General features: G+C 39.2%; 1 protein-coding gene across 1 annotated transcript in view; it reads left to right on the plus strand.

The window, feature by feature from the left end:
- The window catches only part of ptprjb.2 (protein tyrosine phosphatase receptor type Jb, tandem duplicate 2), a 71,072-nt gene that overhangs the window by 15,453 nt on the left and 38,081 nt on the right, over positions 1 to 17,538 (plus strand). The window contains exon 2 of the mRNA XM_088611849.1: positions 15,540 to 15,555. Coding sequence (XP_088467975.1) covers positions 15,540 to 15,555 — 16 coding nt within the window. The remainder of the gene's footprint in view (positions 1 to 15,539; positions 15,556 to 17,538) is intronic.

Genomic DNA, 17,538 nt, shown 5'->3' on the forward strand with positions numbered 1-17,538 from the left:
AGGCATCAATGAGATTCATTGTTAGGAGTTGAAATGCAAATGTGAAAATACCAACAGTATTTAACAGCATCCAAAAATATTTTAGAGTTAGCAGCTTTTGGTGTTTTTTCTGCAATTAATGAAAGATCATAACATGTTTTTACTGGGGAGCTTCATAACTTCATAACTCATAGCTCTGGTCAAGCAATGTAATCTGTAAAGAAAGATAGTGAATGCTATTGTTATTTGACATGTTAGGACACTCAGAAGGACACATAGAGAGCACAGATCCTGAATTGTATACAACTCAATTAGACCTTTTGCTTGGAGACATTAATCTGACATGAGGGAAATCAACTATCTAGTTTCTTCTATTATTTCATTTTTAATTGTTTAATCTCACAGTGGGACGGTGATGCAGTGGTTAACATCGCTCGATAACTGGACTCAATTCCTGAGATACTAGCAGTGTGGAGTTTGTATGTTCTCCCCATGTTCACAAGACAGACTTGTGTGAGTGGACTGAGTGAGTGTGTGCGTGTTTCTGTGTGTCTGCCCTGCGATGGACTGACGTCCTGTCCGGGTTGACCCCACCTTTCTTGCCTAGAGAGGCTTGGGCTCCCCCTGCCACCCTCAATTGAATGAAACAGTTAGAAAATGGATGAGTGGATGGATTGTTTATTCTCTCTTAATTGTCACGTGAACCTCCCTGGACATCTAGGTTTCCCTATACCAGGTTTTAATGTATTATTGTGATTCTGCAACTTTAGTTTTTTTTTTTCCTTTAAAAGCCATATTGGATATTTAGAATGGCAGAATATACTTGGTTAGTATGGCCTTATCTTCTCTTGTCTCCTTGTTGGCTTAATTTCTATACCCTTTAATTTCTCAATCACAGAAAACACCCTTAAGCAATTTTAGGGTATTGCAAGACCATAGTAAATGCCAGAATTGGCAGGTGGGTCCCTTTCAGTTGTTTACTCTCTGAACCAACAAACTCCCACTGAAATATTTTAACTTGCAATTCAAAACTAGAGTTTTGATTATTAAATTTGGAAGCTGCCAGGAAACCAAACACATTGCAGTAGGAGATTTAAAAAGATTTAAAACGATTTAAGCAATTGATCATTTAAATCCTGTCTGCTGTGTGACTACTCCAAACAGACCTTTCCTCTAGTGATACTGACAATGAGACAGTGAGATTCATTTCTACATTTTAGCAGAAGCGCATGTCATATCCCTGGATATTGAAGAACATCGGGGTATAAACTTCCAGACATCTTTCCCAAGCAGCAGAAGCTTTCCTCGGAATACATTGTGATATCTGTAATTGTGAGATAACAATAGGAATATGCTTGTTAATGTACAAAATAATATACATTGGTTATATATTATATATATATATACTGTATACATACATACTGTACTGTATAAGCATAATTAAGAAGGCTAAAGAATCATTTTACTCTTTTCATTTCATTGGGAGGTTTCTTGGTATTTTTTGTTTTTGTTTGTCGTGTGAATTTATGGTAAAAATCATTATAGTGTTCAGCTCCTGCTAGTGTGACATGTTAATAGTGAGGTCCCATCTTCCAGAAAAAAAGAAAAAGTAAGAATGTTTTTCTGTCATACTGATGTGCCTAATTAAAAAAAAAGACCTGAAAGGTTTTCTTCAGGCATCATCAGCAGCAATATTAAACAAAAAAAAATGAAGATCTAGTATAAATTGTGCTGGATAAGGAACTGAGACACAGTCTTACCCTAAATTGCAACATGTGAGAATGTACAATGAAAGCTGGAATTTACTTCAGACACGCATGCGATTTCCTGTGGCGTTATGTGAAGAGCGTCTAGAAATAATTAATGAGGGAAAAGTACCGCATGCGTAGCGTACCAAGCAGGAAAGCAAAGACAGGGCCAAGCAGAAGTAGAGACTATGGATGACAGTGAAAAATGAGCTGTATTAGTAAACTGTGAATTTCACAAGGGGTTTGTGCGCCCTTACGTTACGTCATATTTGCAGTGTAAGGCTGGCAAAGCTATTGTATGGAATTGTATACTGTCTGTATGAAAACATTCCACAGGGTTAATGGGGTCATTAGACTCACTCTTCATTCCAGTAAGCCCTGAAAAGTGTCTGGGTGTTCTTTTCTGGTTAATTCGATCAAGCTCATTGCGAAAATAAGCATTATTTTTTGTTCTCTGTTTTTGATGTTGCTTGTTCAAAGAAATCTAGCAAGTTAGATGAGCAAGACCTACCTTTTCTGTCCTATTTCTTATAATCCCTTTTTTTACATACATCTGTTCTAGTTTAGTTCTAGTTATTGTTTCCATCATATTACATGTAATAGACGTTCAACTTATTGGTCTATCTATAATTACTTGATTTCATTTTCTTTCTCTTTTTAAGGGAGGGCGCTACGTTTGCAATTTTCCAGTAAATGGGTGTTACCTCTGTCTCCAGAGACTTGGCAGAAGACTTTTGTTAATGACTTCTGAATAGCTTCTCTTGTTTCCTTAAGTACAATTGGTAACATACCATCAAACTCTGGAGGTTTATTTATCTTACTGTACAGTAAGTGCTTCTAGTATGTGTAACACCGTTTAATATAGAGCTTTGGCTGGGTGGGCCAGATGTCCTCCTCTCATTTGTAACCATTCTTATGTTTTTATGTTGCCTTTGTTGCACAATACCTTGGTGAAATATTGACTTCATTTCATTGTTTCATTTCCCATTCATAGATGGGCATCTGTTATTGTTATGCTGTTGTAATATTGATCAAAACTATTTTTTGGCCTGTTCTGGGGATTCATTCCTTTTCTTGAATTTATTCCTGTTCTTTTATGATCCTTTTAGGAAGTGCTTTCTTTCTCCTTAGTTTTTTTGTAATTTATAACCAGTAATAACTACGCATGCATTTTCAAATTTAAAACCATGTTTGCAGCACTGTGTCCCAGTTTTCGTAAGCTTGGTTGCAGGGGCACCACAGTCATGGCATTGGTGCTGGAGAGATTGTGAACAAAAAGCGGTTTCCAGCACAGATGACATGTACTGTCGTTAGCAATGTTCACGCTAAACCAGTCAATGTAGAGTAGGAGAAGAAGTTTGCTGACCAGACATCAGCCGCAAAATAGTCTGCAGAATTCTTGGCGCAGGGGATTGTACTGAAAGGAGGCCATTTTAAACCTTGCATGCTTTGCTCTGACAACAAAATCATTTTGAGCCCCTGATTCAAATATTATTCCCACCACTGTGGCTAAAGCCCTAGTGCTTAAACCAAACCTTGAGCAAGGTGTGGATCCACAATTGCATTACAGCACAAATATAGCACTTTTCCCTAATTGGGCAAGAAACTTTTTTCCTAGTGTTGCTACTTTGCCTAGTTTCTTACTTTTACAAATAAAGATTAAAAGGGGCAACTTAACAACCTGATTACTAAAATACAGCAAGTAGGTGGGAGCGTATTGGTAAAATACTCTTGCCTGTCAGGTTCTTTTAACGTTATTGGACAAATAGAGTGTCACAACTACAGTACATCACTTGGCTGTACCTTGCTCTGGACAACTGTTATGCTGTCAACACAGCTGAGCGAGAGGGAAACATTCGGTGGCCACATTGCTGTCTACTGTACATTTACACCTTGAGATGAAAGTGTGCCTCAGGGTTCACATAACTAAGTAGAGCTTTCACAAAGGGAGCTTCCTGCTGTATTAGATGTGACCTCTGTTTTAAGCATTTGGTTTGAGTTCATCGTTTGGAGTAGAATGTTATTGTTATGAATAGCATAAGGAAAGGGCTTGGAGAGAATTTCTTCCCTTTGAAACGCTTCTCCCTTGAGGAGGTCTGGGGGGGAAGTGTTACCATGCATTTTTTGTACGGATCTCTTCCTGCCACAGAACGCCACTCCATTATAATTCGGCTGTGTTGCCTGATAAGGCCTTTCTTCTGGAAACTCTGGAGCCAGTAGCGTCTCTTGTACCCTTTTAAGCTAGCGAATGCAGTTGCCCATCAGTATAACTCACGCTTTACTGAATTTATAACGGTATCAGCTGCCCTAAATTGTTGGGTGTTTTTTGATTGTCTTCCAGTCTTTTGATACCACTCACCATTTGAGAAAGGCAACAGAAGGCATAAACACACTCCCCTCCCAGCCTCACAACAAAGCAATCCTTAGATTAGTTGAGTTTAGTTCTGCGATAGATTGGCACGCAATGCTTTCTGAACTGTAGAGTTAATCAGATTACTTTCATTCTGCAAAGGTTCAGCATTATTCCCTGTTTTTTTCATAAACCCCTATACCCTTGACAGGGCTTGTTACACGTAAAGTTTTTACATGATTATGTATTAACCTGGAGGTGAATTATCATCCTGAAAGTGACTGAAGCTACAGTAGAATTTGTCTTTAAAAACAAGGTGTGTCCCTATAATGTAAAAAATCTAATTTTACAATCGTTAAAAGATTTTAAAAAAACTTTTAAAGTAATCTTTAAACTAAGATTCTGGAATCTGTGAATTGATTACCTGTTATATGATGAAAGCTGGTAGCAGTGTTTGTTTTGTTTGTTGTTTTGTTTTGTTTAGCAGTGTACAGTCTGTGCAAAAGTAGTGGGGTTATTTGGTACCAAATGTTTTGAGTAGTTTCAGAAGCCCACATACAGTAGGTTAAAGGATCAACTAGGAGATCTTTTGTTCTGTTGAAAGAGACATCACCACTCAGAAACAAATGCAGAAATAGAAGGGCATTTCATAACTGCAGTCTTCCTTGGGGGAGAATATTAGGTTAGCCTTGGGCATTTCAGAAGGTAGGCAGATGGACACTGAAAGCTGATATTAACATTACTCTGCAAAGATGACCACATAAGGCATGCTTTGGTTTTGCAGTTAAGGGTCCTTTAATCATTAATGAATCACGTTAACACAGGGGTTGCAGGCTTTGACAATTCTGTATCAGTCTTCATTGAACCACCTACAAAACAGCCATGCCCTGTGCACTGGGTTTTTGGCCCTGACTTCTGGAAACTTTCAAAAGTTTATATTTAACTTGTGGCTGTGTCAGAAAAAGAAGAAAAAAAGGCATTTCACATAGAACCATGCAAAACCCACAGTGCTCTCTGGAGAATAAAAAAGAGGAAGTTTCTTGTCTATTCTGTTAGCATAAAACAGTGTTTGCAGCAGTTTTTTGACTATGTGAGTGCATTGTGAATACTTGGCTAAACAGTTAGCAATTGGACTCCTTGCTTTTAAGAAGCCATGCAGAAATAAGGAATTTTAGGATGCTGGTATATCTTTTCAACACCTCAAAATTCAAGTGTCATGGTTTGGTTATTGCTTGTGTTGTAATTATTGGGAAAAAATTGAAATCAGAATAAGACAATTCTTGTTTACAATGATCATGTATTATTTAGAACTGAGTATGCCACATGCACCTTTTGTATTTCTCCTTTGGTTTTATATGTAGTATTTGGATTTTAGATTTCAGTTTCCATCTAATACTTTAAAACTGTGCTTACTTTAAACTTTCAGGGAGCCACCGTCCTGCGTGAACTATGTTGATTCCTTTTGATCAATGAGACTGGTGTTATAGAAACTGCAGCATCGTAAAGGCTGCTTCAGCAGCGTGGCTGGGGAGTTTATTTCAGACCTGCACCATTTTCTGTGTGCAGAGAAGGTTCCTGTATTCTTCCTGAAGCTTCTATACTTAATTTTGCTTGTGTTTTTCTGCTTTCCCTGTTACTTTGTCCTCTGCTGTCGGTATGTGTGCAAGCTTTGGGTTTGAAAGCAGCAATTTACGTGGAGCAAAAGAGAAGCAGCTGGCAGAGGTGTTAGTAGATACCAGCATGACTGTACTGTAACACAGACACTTTTCGAGATGATAGCCCACTCAATATCTCCCCTACAGCTAAACGGAGAAGAAAACAAGTAACTGAGCAAATGCCACTAACACTGACATTTTTTGAACACTCTGCAGAACCACATCTGTTTTCTTATGAAACGTTTTTCAAAATTGTGCTTCCAGCTATAAAATGCACACGGGGAGGTACAGTTTTCAATACAGTGAGGCAATTGACACCCCGTGTTATTCATGATATTAAAAATGATTAAAATTGCATCTCAAGGGTAAATTATTTTCAAGTTCAGTTTGCATAAATTGGAATTTGACAAAGAGGTTTTTGGTGTGATGCACTCAAAATGACCGACTTGAAAAAGTGATCGTTGAATTGAATCAGATAAAGTCTTCGCACAGGTTTTTGTACTTTTTTATTTATTGTTTTCAAAAGGCTGTAGTAAGCCAAAGCGAATCCTTAAAATGCTTTGCTGTTTAAAGATGTGTTTTTGTGTGTGTGTGTGATGTTACTTTGCTGTCAATAGCCCTATGTTGAGAAGCACTACTGAAAAGGCATTTTTATAAAAAAAGGAAGTAAAAAGGCTGTTTATTCATCCTTTCACTTTATTTTCCTTCCCATTTGTTAATAATACATTTTTTACGGGAACAATACAGCGTTTGCAATGTGGTTATAGTAGTTCTAAAGATGGCATAGTCAGGTTCCTACAAAATCTTCTCCACCCTTATTCACTGAGCCTCAAAAACTGTAAATAATTTTTGGTTTCCTCAAATATTTTAACTTGGGTGAAAGGCATCTACAGACTTAATTTTTATGTGTATTCTGTATTTTAATGCGCTTTGTCTTTGCTAAGCCAGACTGTACAGAAGACATGGGCTGTGTTTCTCTTTGTTCCTCACGCGTTCTGGCTAGTTGTAGTTCTGTCTAGTTATTCCATCACTTACTTGTTCTACACCTTTTTAAAATACGTTTGTACAATATTGGATTTCCAATGTAGCTGTAGTGCAAAAATACACCCTTTGATATTGTAAACTGAACATGTTTTCAAATGTGCTTCAGAAGGGTATAATACTGTACAGTATAACTCCAGGTCACTGAGCTGCTGAGGTGTATTAGTGATGAACTCTTGAAGTTAAAGTCCTGAAACCTGCAGTATTTTACAAGGATTTATGTATATACTGTATGTGTACTCTGTGAATTTACTGTGTATATTGCTAACTTTAAAACCTAATATCTTCAGTCTGTAATGGCTATGGGCTGTAAAGTATTAAGAGATGATAAGACCTTGTTGTGCACCACTGAAACACTCCTCTCTGTAACTTATCTCACTCACCTTGGGGAAGTACTTTCAGAGTTTTGTAGCAAGGAAAAAACCACAGAGCACAGAGTACATCAAAGTAAAATGACATAAATCAGAAGTGGGGGCATTGTTCAATATTCTTCTTGTATTGGAATGCCTGAGGGCATTTAAAAACATAAAACCAGCTCAGGTTTTCCATTTGCACTGTCATAAGGAGGGAAAACGTGTAGACTATTTTTCAAGTTTGTTAATCACCTTAAAGAAGGTGCCAGCCATAAAAACCTACAGTACAACATGGTACAGCATTAGCACCAAATGAAATGTAATATGTAAATGTAATTATTTTAAAAAATCAATTACATAGTACCTTTTTACGTGCGCTAGGTTGTCTCAGGAGTAAAGACTTATAGCTAACATCTGCAAGCTATAGAACTCTCAGATTTTAGAAATATGTCTTGACATAGTTTTTTTAACCAGTGTCACAACAACATTTTGTTGAATCTTGATGAAGAATGACTAATCTACAACACATCTGAGGCCATCCACAGCTTCCACAAGAAATTACTTGACATCAGTGATACACGAAACAGCCTGCTGGCTTCCACTGACTAGTGCCATGAGGGTTATGAAAGTTGGAAAACCTCTTCTAAAAACAAAATTCATCCTCTGATGCTTTCTGTGTGTTTTAATGTAACTATTATACAGTGATAAACCAAGTACTGTCTAATGGGAATAAGAGACTTCTGAGAGAAATGTTTGCTTTTGATTTTTCAGAAATGATAAAAGGATGGGGGCTTTTGCAAGCTATCAGGAAGTTAAGGAAATATCTATCCAGATGAGAAAGCAGATAACAGGAGAATTTATTCCCAGTTTCTGCATGTGTTCAATAACAGCTGACAGCTAGAGGAAGAGGATGGTTCTCTGTATTAATGTTCTGAGTTTTACTTCTCTTTTTTTGTATCTGTGTTCAGTCTCCAGCAGTTGGTGATGTGCCACCTAGTTCTGGGCTGTGGATCGTATTAAAAAAAGCAACTGTGTATGACACCATGTGACATGTAACAGCAATGCAAAAGCACTGGTAGAAGGAATAAAGAAGGAGCTGTGATTTTGATCTCTCTTTTCCATCGACATACATGCCAGTCCATGATGTAACTGGATGACACCAGTACACTATGTCATTTGTGAGAAGTGTATAAGGAAGAACTTGCATTATAATGTCACATTGTTATTGAAATCTCCATTGCCATTTTCTCCGACTTTTTGTTCCTCTTCCAATTTGAAATTCAAATGTTGATCTGCTTGCAATGCATGAACTGTGTCATCTGTGCAGAGGTGCTACATCATCCTTCCCACTGTTTAAGATCACCATCTTTCTGCTGCCACCTTTGGCAAACCTTTTATTCTATTCTAGCATTTGTCGAGTCTGGTTTCATGTTCATGCGCCACCATAATCCTTCAGCTTGTTTTCTGCAGTCTTGTGTTGTTTTCATATAGTATTTCCTACAATATTTCTGCTGCACCATTTTGCACTGTTGTATTCCGTACATTCTTACAGCTCAGTATCTGTTACAAACGTACAGTATGTTGTTGTGAGCTAAACCTTCATGATAAATATACAGTACTTATACAGACTTTGTAACTTAGACACACAGGCACACCTCAGGAACTAAGCTGGGTTAACATCTTATGCTTCAAGTACTGATTGAGACAGTATCTCATGTGACAGGAGACCCTGCCTGCCTGCTTTTTCCTAAGTGACACACCCTAGCCTACAACAGTAAAAACAAAGGTGAGTTCATGTTTAAGATAGGAGGAAACAGTCGATCTGCTGCAGCTGTAGGAACGCACAGTAAAAATGCTGAAGCGTGATACCGTAATTACATTGACACGATGAAAAATGTCTTCGTTTTCTGGCAACAACTGACTCCTTTGAGCTACTGTACCTGTTGTCTGCAAACATGCAGTGACATCATCAGCGAGACATGCGCCCTCCCTCCAATCAGTGCCAGCGCTCTGGGCCCAGCAGAGCGTGAAGCCAGATGGTGAAGGGTCTTCCGACCAGCTCGTGGGAGCGGTGTCTGTGTGTCCGCTGCTCTTCCGAAGTGTGCAGTTCATCTCAAAACAGCTCTCACTAACTGGCTGTGTGGTCATTTAATATATTAGCAGCCCCAAATCTATTAAAAACAAAAGCAACAGCAGGGCTTTAAAATCCATCATATTCATAGGAACATAAAAAATGTGGATCACAAGAACATAAGGAAGCTTACTAACGAGAGGCGGCCGTTCGGCTGTTTGGTACAGTAGTTTGGGTTCTGTGAGCTGCTGATTTGATTATTTTCCATAGCTGTTTAGCAGCTCCAGAGTACTATGGTTAAGTAACCACAGTCGTTAGCAGTTAGTTCACAAAGCCCATCTGTGTGATGATTAGCGTTCATGACTAGTTTTCAGATCTGACTGGGGATGTTGAAAAAGGGTACTGAGCTCCTTTCAGTCCTTCATTTAATGTCACAAGCACACAAATTTTACATTTTGCTCACTTGTCATTTTTAAAAATAACATGTTAGAATAAAGCCTTTTGTGCTATGTACTGTAGCTACCCCGTGAGGTTTCAGTTTTTTAATTGTACCTTTCAATAGCTATGCAGTACAATTGAGAAACTCACTGTCACACCAAATATAAGCCTCAAAACTAGATCCTTCGGGGGCAAGGGGACCACAGATACAGTTTAGGTTTTGCTTAAGAAAGGATAGATCCTTTTTAGTTTCTCAGGTAACAGATTTGTCCTTCTGAATACCGCCCTTCAGGCATCTTGCTCACAGTATTGGCATGTCCCAGTCTGTGTGGCTATGCTTTGCTCAAAGAACCAGGGTACAGTTTCATTTCACACAAGAGGCAAGAAAATGAATTGTGACTAAACCCGGAAGACACCTCTTGCTCAGTCTCAGTGCTGTGGTTATTTTGACACAGAAAATTAAAAAGATATGGCTTTTAGTCTGTTCTTTAAATTTCCATACTTTGCTGTGATTTGATTTCTGCTACCTGTGAATGTGCCTTTTATGCAGGTGAGTTATTACGGAGAAAAACGAAAATCCGAAAAGAAAGTAATTTGCAGCTATTGTTTACACTCCTGTGAATCCTGTTTTGCTAAACGTCATGTTGAATTTCCCATCTGATGGATTCGTTGCATCTTTAGAAGTGTTTCTTATATTGTGCAGAGCAAAGACACCGGTCCAGTCTAAACCAGCAGAAAACATGTAAGAATGGATACTAATTTTTTTCATGTTTTGCAACAGAGAAAAAAAAAACAAAAGTCAATTTTTTTCACACTTATCATTTATTTCCTATGTACTGTGAACTTCATACAGTATGTAAATTAGATTGCTTTTTTAGTACAGCCTCTTCAACGTTTCGTTTTAAAACACAGGAAGCACAAAGGAAACTGGTTCATCTTGAGAACACATTTTCATAGTTTTATTTCTCAGTCTTGTTCATCTAGGGGTAGCAAAACTGGTTCTGGAGAACCAGTCCATCTGCACTTCATCATTCCAGTTCAGAAGGCGCGATGTGAAGTTTATTTTGTTTTGCAAGTGCTAACATCATCCTGGAATGATTGCTGCAGCCCATATAACAGAATTGCTTACTGTCACATACCTTCCTTCACTTGCTTACTGTTCCTGTTTCTCAAACTGTAGGCAGAACTGCGTTTCTGATGCATCAACACATAGAGCAGAAGCTGTGCTCATGTTTCACTTGTAAGAGTCTTGTTCATGGCACAGTAAATAAACTATATGCAATGACAGTCATTTTTCATTTTAACTTGGCGTTCCTCTTCCAAAGGTGTGATTTACTTGCTTAAAATGACAGACACCTAATAAGCATTGGTAAGCATAGTAATTTCCAGATTCTGCTAATCTAAACAGAAGGCATAGTAACATGCATGGTTGCTTTTGTAAAAGTGACCCTCCCATTAATTAATGTTCAAGCTCTGTAGATTCTGACATGCCCCTTCTCTTCAGAGCACAGCAATAAGATCTGCAGCAAGTGCCAAGCCTCAGTCAGCGCTAGCTAGCAGGCAGAGACCAGAGCTGTAACTATCACAAAAATTAGGAAACCAAACAGGTCTTAGTGAAAAACGTTCCTGTGACATGAATACCTATTAATTTAGTTTAACAGCAAAACTGAGCTTGAAAGATCATGTTGGGATCATGTTAGCGCTGGGGTATTGTTCCTTTTTTTGTGCATTTTTCTTTTTGCTGAAGTTAGTAAAAAGTATTTCCTCAATATCACATCTGAAGGGAAGCTTGGCAGATGAACAATGCAATAAAACTTCTGCACAAGGGGTGGACGAACACAGCAGAGCTTCTGTCAGGCACCCATAGGCCTCTAAATAAGGAAGTCTCATGGTGTGTTACAGTTCCCCAGCTCAACATGCTATCTACACCCCATCCCGTTGGCATTTCTCCTTGTGCCAGGGCACCTTCTTCAGGTGTTCTTCAGGCTCCACAGATGAAACATTGTGTTTATTTACTTGTTCCTTTGCAGCCTACGCATGCTGATGCAGCTCCCTACTTGAACTATTGTTAATTAATTATATGCATTTATGTAGCACTTTTAATATCAAAGTATCCGAAAGCACTTATCATGTATGAGGAGCAGCTCCATTACACACCAAATTAGGAAATTGTTTTCACTAGTTGAATTAAGGGAGGAGAGATTTTCCAGGCTCAGAATTACTGAGCTGAACAATTTAACACTCCTCCTCCTACAAATAATTTCAAACTAGAGGTTCTTAGGACATGGGTTTCACATCTCATCCACAGGAGAATTCTTTCTACAACACAGTGTCCTCAGTCATAATACTGGAGCATAGGATTTTTAATTTAGGGTTTAGAGGAAAGAGCACCACTCACTGGTCCATCAACACCACTTACTCCAACAACTCGTCCTTGGCAGCCTTTCTGTTACCTTGCTCTCGGTTGACTGTCTAAAACCCAGGAAGGGGTGAACTGTAGGAATAGTCTGTCCTTAAAACCACAAACACAATCATATGAAACTCCACTTCAGGCCGATGAAGGTGGCCCCCTGCAAAAATGTCAGCTTTTGTTTTCATGAAAAAAATATATATTTAGGAAATGTAATGCCCTATCGTGCTATGCTATTGAAGCTGGATACTTTAAAGCACTAATAATGTTCATTTTGCAGTAGAGCACATGTTCAGAAACTGTATTAATTTTTTATATTACGAATTATCAGTACAAACCTGCCACTGGGAAAACCTCAAATGCATTTCTTATCCTGTTGCTGCTATAGTCAATCAAGGAAATTGCTTTCTTTCAAAGTAATTTCAAACAAAACTGTCTAAAGGAATCTCCGTCAGCTTGTAAGTTTGTTTTTCTGACAGTAACACGAAATCCACAGGATTGAAATGCAGGGGACATTTCCAGGAATCAGGCTATTTATGACCTAGATAAGAGTTTATTCAACAACAGCAGATTCCTAACTAGTTTATCCAGGAAGAAACCAGTCACCCATTTCACATAACAACGTCTCAGAACACCTGAGCCCTTTGTTCTCAAGGCTTTGAAAAGTGTATTAGCAATAGATAATATCCAGACCAAGGCTGAGATGGAATGTATACTTTTGAAATAGAAGCATGTTAACAAAAGAAACCAATATGGGTTGTTTTAGGGACAATGCAATCTGTTTGTACAGGATTTACTGTACACTATTGGCTTTCTTTTGCTTTCTGTTGTGTTGGATTAGCCAATATCCATTATCAGAAAGCCACTTCCTGGTTATAGGTGCAGAAACACCAAGTCTGTCTCAGGATAGGGCACAGGGCACAAGGCAGGTCTGCAGCCTGGAAAGGAAGCCTGTGCTTTTCTAGTACAAGTTACCCTAGCCAGCATGTCTTTGAAAAGTACATAGAAGCTGGACCACCAGGACAAAACACACTACACGGAAGGCGCCACAGCTCACAAATTAGACCCAGGAGTTATGATGCAACTGTTGTGAACAACACTGGTCATAGTAAAAAAAATACCATATGTATTTTGAAATGGAAAAAAATTAAGGAATCTAATGTAAAGGCATAATGTAAAAAACAGAGTTTACTTGATTATTGTAGTGTGAGCACAAGCAAGCTAAGTTTCCTTAAAATTAGCAAGTCAACCTGACTCCAGCCCACTACCAAATGGTCTCTGTAACAGATAAGTTACGGCTAGCATACAGATTCATCAAGTTGGTTTGAAACTAATCCAGTTTGAATATATCCTGAAATGCTCCAACTCCAGCCAAGATCTGTTCTCTTGTTTTTCCAGAGCACTGACTACCCTGAGGTGGAGCTAGTTTATGGGAGATTTTTCCCTCTTTAAAGTCAAGGCACTGACCTATCCAGTGTAAAGAGATGTCTACTGACTCACGCTCTATCACTAGGGTCCTGACCAGAGTCACATGAGTCCTTATCTCACTGTTTTTTTTACGGAAGAGCTACGCCTTCTGCGCTGAGACTTGATGAGAGCCTCAGATTGTGGAAGATCACTCTTTAGAAGGGGGTTCATCTCTTTCGCACACCTGTGGGACTCATTAGCTAGATTAGTCAATGAACTGGCCAATCTTTCCCTCTTGCCTTGGTCAGTGTTGTACAGTATAAGCTGCACAACACTGCCTCTGCCCTGCTGAGAGCTGCTTGTGCACGCCCTCTTGTGGCCAACCCTGTGTAAATGCACCTTGTTTTCATTCCGCTTTGAGCCAGGCTGATCTACTACATTAAAAAAAAAAAACGTGTGATCAAAAGAGCTGTGTTCCCAAAAGCAATATAAAATGAATCCTTCTATAAGCTGCACCTCAGATAATATTATGTAACTTATTATTGTCATGTACTGTACTTTATGCCATGCTTAGAAAAACGGATTGCCAACATCAAACCCAAAACAATTGTACAACTGTTTTGTACAAAGTGCTTTTCATTGAGTAGCTTTAAATTCACCAAAAGCTAGGCATGTTCTAGACGCAAAATCTGTCGAATGGGACAGTTAGTGTTATTATTACAATATTCCCCGCTGGAAGAGCTGGTTATGTTTAACAAACTTCATTACTACCTGATAGTACAGTGAATGGATGGCTTAAATAGAAAATAACGATTATAATTGCTTATACTTATATAGTGCTTTACTGGACACTCCACTCAAAGCGCTTTACAGCTAATGGGGATCCCCTCCACCACCACCAGTGTGGTCGCCTGGATGATGCGACGGCAGCCATAGTGCGCCAGAACGCTCCCCACACACCAGCTCTCAGTGGGGAGGAGAGCAGAGTGATGAAGCCAGTTCATTTTAGTTTCATTTAGTTTTTTGGAAATTGACTTTAAAGTTATTTGACATTTGATAAGTTGCATAGTTCTTTCAAATGTCTTGGTTAAATATGATGCTTTTGCAAATATTTTTGTGTAGATTCAAATTAATGTACAGTATATCTTTCAAAGGTTTAAAAGTGTAGTGGATTGAAATGAACCATGTCTGTGAGAATATAATATGTAAATATCCATAGATTAAGAATACGCTTGTCTACTGATGACTGTAGAATCATAATAAGTTTAAATGTGTTGTATCTGTGAATTGGCACTGTTGTTGTTTATATTAATATAATGATCTTTTTAGTGTAGTTTATGATTTTCGATTTAAATTATCTGTGGCTACTTTCTACTCGCACGTGGCAAATGATTGATCTAGTTACGCCCATGAGCAAGGATGAGAAGTTGGTTTATCTGGTTAAATAAAGGATTATTCAATGGATCTGATTAAATCAGGGTTTGTTCTGTGTCTACAATTTGTCAAATTTAATCATGCTCCAGGTTACTAATTTTGAATTTTAAATTGATCTCAATAAAACAAATATCCATTTATTGATTGATCCCACAAAATAAATAAATATTTATTATGTGCAGGGAATGAAATATTAAATATAGTAGATTTATTGTAAATTAGCTATGGAATTGTCATATTTATATTGCTCCACCAGAGCTTTCTGGGAAAACTGGCCCTGCTGTGAGTGTGTGCGTGTCTGTGTGTGCATCCCGTGCTGCGTGTAGCCCGCCTTGTGCACATGGCTTGCTGGGAAAGGCTGCAGCTCCCTCACGAGCCTGAATTGGATGAAGGGGTTAGATGATGGATCAATGGATGGAAGTTGGGTTTTAATGTTATTTCATCAACCTTTGTCATGTGTCCTTAGATTTTTCTCCTGCTCTTTTAATTGGTTGTTTTGAAATTTGTGTTACCAAATATATCTTTGCATTTTAAATCATGTTGTACAGTAGTCTCTGTATAATAAGGGCTATACAGTACTCTATATTTTGCAAAATCAAACATGAATAATTTGCAACATCATTACATTTTTTTTTTGTTTGTTTTCCTTGTAGGTTTCATGTGATCCATGTAAGTACACCTGTTTTCATTTAAAAAATTAATGTATTTCCATCCATGTTGTGGTTTTCAATAATAATGTTTTTAACCAGGGGTAATGCCTTTTGTTTTTTATATGGTTGCCACATAGGTAACACTTTCCTTTTCTTTATAAAGATGTACTGTAAAAATCTTTATCTCTACAAATTCAGCATCCATGTGGATCGGGTTTCACCTTAATTAAGTTATTTCTGTCTTTGAAGAATTTAAAGCAGTGTTTTTTTATGTGAAAAAATTACTGTATGTATGTGATACCTACATCATTTTTGGGACAATACCGAGTCGTTAAAACACGAGTCATCCCTGCATCTGTAAGTATGACCCACTTGTTACAACCAGCTCTGCCCCCCAGGATTGGGGCGGATGATGCAGGTGTTACAGACCCAAGAGCAGGGGCACCACAGTCCAGGGACAGTGTCCGTCTCTCTGCGCCTCGGGCAAAGCCAGCCTGAGGCGAGACTGTCTGCAGAAGTCCGTGGCCAGGGTCCGGACGCAAGGGAGGCAGATCCGGTCCAGATTCCTGCGGCTGGGCTCCTGGAGAAGGGACTGCGCAGGGTAGCGGACAGCCCATTGGACTTTGCCAGGGATGCAGGCAGGCGAACTGTCCCACACGAGCGCAGGAGTAGAAGGTGCAGGATGGGGAGGAGCCCCCAAAGTCCGTAGTTGTGGTCCGTCCAGGTGGCATCGCAGGGCAGAGGGGTCCGACCTCGGCCGGGCAGGGTACTCCAGGAGCCGGGCTGGTCTATGGCGCTTGCCCTCACGGGGGTCCAGTCTTCTCCAGAGACTGGGCCAGGCGTGCTCCGTCAGCGCAGTCTGGACCGGGCCTTCCTCTGGTCCCTGCTTGTTGTGATGAGGGTGATGCTGGCGAAGGGGCTTCCTAGGGGCCTGTTCCTGTCCCTCTATTCAGACATCAGAAGGACGTCATGGCAAAATGTTGGACAACATCTGGATGTATAGACTCAATATAGGCTCAGTATAGGCTCGGTATAGGCTCAATGGTTTGTGTAATTGAGTAAGTAGAAAATGTACGATAAAACCTGAATCAAAGCTGGCTAGAGATCATTTTCCTGCAAACATTTTGATAATGAAAGGCGGTGTTAGGAGTTTCATTCAGCTAAAATAACAGATGGCTTTCCTCAAAATGAAGCACATATTTATACAGAGAGTGCTTGCATTCCTTCCACTATAAATCAATTAAAATGTTAGGCAAGGTGTCATACTAGAGTGGAAAAAATTCTCAAAGAAAACTTGTTTCACATATTAAGAATGTGTCCATGACGTAGCAACAGGATATTGTCAAGTCATAACTACATCACATCAGGCATCCTTGAAAAATGTTCAATATCTAGTGTGATCTCCATTAGCAGGAATATAGGTGCTCAGGCTATTGGCATTGGCAGGCAGATGATGTACATGGTCCAAAGGAATGAATCTCCATTCATGCAAGACTACTGTGGGCCCGACAGTGATCATGCATGATTGGACATTCATTTCTTAGTAGGAGGTAGATGCTGGTGGTGCACAGATCTTCCTAAAGCTTTCCCCAGGTTAGTGGTAACTGTCATATGGTGTCTGTGGCAGATCAATGTGTGCTCATGTTCACGTTGCAGATATTGTTCTTTTAAGATGTTAATAATTTACAGACATCTGCATCCCAAAACTATGGGAATGTCATTGTCTATTACCTGTCCCACATATGTTTGCAGCTGTTGTGGCAGCTGCACAAACTAGATCCCTTAGGTGATCCTGACAAAATGTTTTTATTGTTGAATGATCTGAGCAAAGCTGGTGATGGACACTGCCTGTCTGCTGGTCATGTGCTAGTCATGAGATGGTGGTGACAGGTGGGCACTAAACGTTTTAGCATCTTCCTGGGCTGACATCCCCTCTATCAGCATTTCCACAACACAGCCTCTCTCAGGATCACTGACATGTGGCCTCATAACAATGCGATAT

Source organism: Lepisosteus platostomus, chromosome 18 (genome assembly GCF_059453375.1).
Source record: "Lepisosteus platostomus isolate fLepPlt1 chromosome 18, fLepPlt1.hap1, whole genome shotgun sequence".
Lineage (NCBI taxonomy): Eukaryota > Metazoa > Chordata > Actinopteri > Semionotiformes > Lepisosteidae > Lepisosteus > Lepisosteus platostomus.